The sequence below is a fragment of the Gigantopelta aegis genome, chromosome 11, assembly GCF_016097555.1.
Source record: "Gigantopelta aegis isolate Gae_Host chromosome 11, Gae_host_genome, whole genome shotgun sequence".
Lineage (NCBI taxonomy): Eukaryota > Metazoa > Mollusca > Gastropoda > Neomphalida > Peltospiridae > Gigantopelta > Gigantopelta aegis.
The window spans coordinates 35071241-35074341 of record NC_054709.1 but is presented as its reverse complement, the minus strand read 5'-3'; the positions used below and the strand labels follow the sequence as shown (position 1 = coordinate 35074341).

At 36.0% G+C, this 3101-nt stretch overlaps 1 protein-coding gene across 1 annotated transcript; it reads right to left on the bottom strand.

The window, feature by feature from the left end:
• Positions 1-828: 828 nt before the first annotated feature.
• LOC121385153 lies at positions 829-1494 on the bottom strand. The gene has a single exon (XM_041515690.1). The coding sequence runs from the start codon at positions 1492-1494 to the stop codon at positions 829-831; it is 666 nt and encodes a 221-aa protein (XP_041371624.1).
• Between the last annotated feature and the right edge of the window lie 1607 nt (positions 1495-3101).

Below are 3101 nucleotides of genomic sequence, written 5' to 3'. Positions count from 1 at the left end.
TACACGTGTTCAGTATACACTATAGTCGTCTGAACCGTCATTGTGTTGTAGAAATACACGTGTTTAGTATACACTATAGTCGTCTGAACCGTCATCGTGTTGTAGAAATACACGTGTTCAGTATACACTATAGTCGTCTGAACCGTCATCGTGTTGTAGAAATACACGTGTTTAGTATACACTATAGTCGTCTGAACCGTCATTGTGTTGTAGAAATACACGTGTTCAGTATACACTATAGTCGTCTGAACCGTCATTGTGTTGTAGAAATACACGTGTTCAGTATACACTATAGTCGTCTGAAAACCGTCATGAACCGTCATTGTGTTGTGTTGTAGAAATACACGTGTTACACGTGTTCAGTATACACTATAGTCGAAATCGTGTTCAGTGTCTGAACCGTCATTGTGTTGTAGAAATACACGTGTTCAGTATACACTATAGTCGTCTGAACCGTCATTGTGTTGTAGAAATACACGTGTTCAGTATACACTATAGTCGTCTGAACCGTCATTGTGTTGTAGAAATACACGTGTTCAGTATACACTATAGTCGTCTGAACCGTCATTGTGTTGTAGATTGTGTTGTAGAAATACACGTGTTCAGTATACACTATAGTCGTCTGAACCGTCATTGTGTTGTAGAAATACACGTGTTCAGTATACACTATAGTCGTCTGAACCGTCATTGTGTTGTAGAAATACACGTGTTCAGTATACACTATAGTCGTCTGAACCGTCATTGTGTTGTAGAAATACACGTGTTCAGTATACACTATAGTCGTCTGAACCGTCATTGTGTTGTAGAAATACACGTGTTTAGTATACACTACACGTGTTCAGTATACACTATAGTCGTCTGAACCGTCATTGTGTTGTAGAAATACACGTGTTCAGTATACACTATAGTCGTCTGAACCGTCATCGTGTTGTAGAAATACACGTGTTCAGTATACACTATAGTCGTCTGAACCGTCATTGTGTTGTAGAAATACACGTGTTCAGTATACACTATAGTCGTCTGAACCGTCATTGTGTTGTAGAAATACACGTGTTTAGTATACACTATAGTCGTCTGAACCGTCATTGTGTTGTAGAAATACACGTGTTCAGTATACACTATAGTCGTCTGAACCGTCATTGTGTTGTAGAAATACACGTGTTCAGTATACACTATAGTCGTCTGAACCGTCATTGCGTTGTAGAAATACACGTGTTTAGTATACACTATAGTCGTCTGAACCGTCATCGCGTTGTAGAAATACACGTGTTCAGTATACACTATAGTCGTCTGAACCGTCATCGTGTTGTAGAAATACACGTGTTTAGTATACACTATAGTCGTCTGAACCGTCATCGTGTTGTAGAAATACACGTGTTTAGTATACACTATAGTCATTGTGTTGTAGAAATACACGTGTTCAGTATACACTATAGTCGTCTGAACCGTCATCGTGTTGTAGAAATACACGTGTTTAGTATACACTATAGTCATTGTGTTGTAGAAATACACGTGTTCAGTATACACTATAGTCGTCTGAACCATCACTGCGCCGTGTATATGACAACTGTACAGTGAAATGTATGTGGGCATTTATTCAGCAGTGATATTAGCATTTCCAGAAATACACGTGTTTAGTATACACTATAGTCGTCTGAACCATCACTGCGCCGTGTATATGACAACTGTACAGTGAAATGTATGTGGGCATTTATTCAGCAGTGATATTAGTATTTCCACCAATAAAAAACCAGGTGCAAATACTCCTTATATTAGTTGACAGTGTCCCTAAAACTGCCGAGAGAATACTGAATTTGTACAAGTAACGAGTCAGCCAGTTGAAATTGAATTCACAACAACTCAACTAGAAGCTACATATTTAAATGGAATCAATAACTCCCGAAACATTTCTCAGGTGTTTTATTAATTGTTTACATATATTAAATGGAATTTACATTGTCCGGGGGCCTTGGCACAAACAACACCACCACCCACCACCAACAAAAACCATTAATATATAGATATATATATAACAATTAAAAATCTCCGATCAACCACTCTCGATTTTAAGATGTGCCTATAAAATGTACAATTAACAACATCCCGTTTTTCTGTACGTTCTCACGAATAAGTGACAATCCACTTTTCTGTTGAGAATCAGTAGGAATTCCATCATCGAACATAGGTTTTAATCGGTTGGCACCTACTGATCGACTATCGATTACACAATCGGTTAGTACACTTAGTTATTTAGTTATCTGAATGTTTGAATGTATTATTCTTTTAAGCAGTATACTTGCTGCCGAACTGTTTGTAAACCAACTCAACTGTAACACCGATGGTGTTCTGAGTGAATAAAGTTCTGTTCTGTTCTGTTCTAATTATATGAATTTAAGAAGGATTTGAATTACAAGGACCATGCACCTATTGTCATGTGAAAAATGAAGTGGGTTTCCTCTCTAAGACTATGTCAAAATTATCAACTGTTTGACATTCAGTAGCCGATTATTAAAGGGACATTCCTGAGTTTGCTGCACTTTTTATGATGTTATCGACTAAAAGTGACTTTTAAACGATTGTAATTACATATCAAATATATTTTTCTGCATAAAATATTAGTGACTGTATATTAAACGTGTTTCTGATCGTTCTAAAATTTCATTTTTTTTCCTTGTTTTTTTTCGTAGACAAAATGCAGTTTGGGCTTCTTACAAATATTAAGATGACCAGAAATACATCGAATATACAGACACTGATATTCTAAACACGAAAATATATTTAATATGTAAGTTTAATAGTAGAAATATTTTATTAGTGGAAAACATCTTACAATTCAGCAAACTCGGGGGATGTCCCTGTAATAAATCAGTGTGCTCTAGTGGTGTCGCTCAACAAAACAAACTTTAACTATTTTCATGTTCATCTGGATCTAGACCCTACAAACCTAATTTTACACTGAATAACTTTTTTGTTTAAAGTTCTTTATTTTCACATTAAAACAAACACCAACGCGAACATAATTTACATCAATTCCATCATAACAATTAAAGGGACATTCCTTAGTTTGCTGCATTGTAAGATGTTTCCGACTAATAAAATAT

Bases quoted from the DNA above. Each gene is read 5' to 3' on its own strand.
- LOC121385153 (XM_041515690.1), bottom strand. From the start codon at position 1,494: ATGACTATAGTGTATACTAAACACGTGTATTTCTACAACACGATGACG.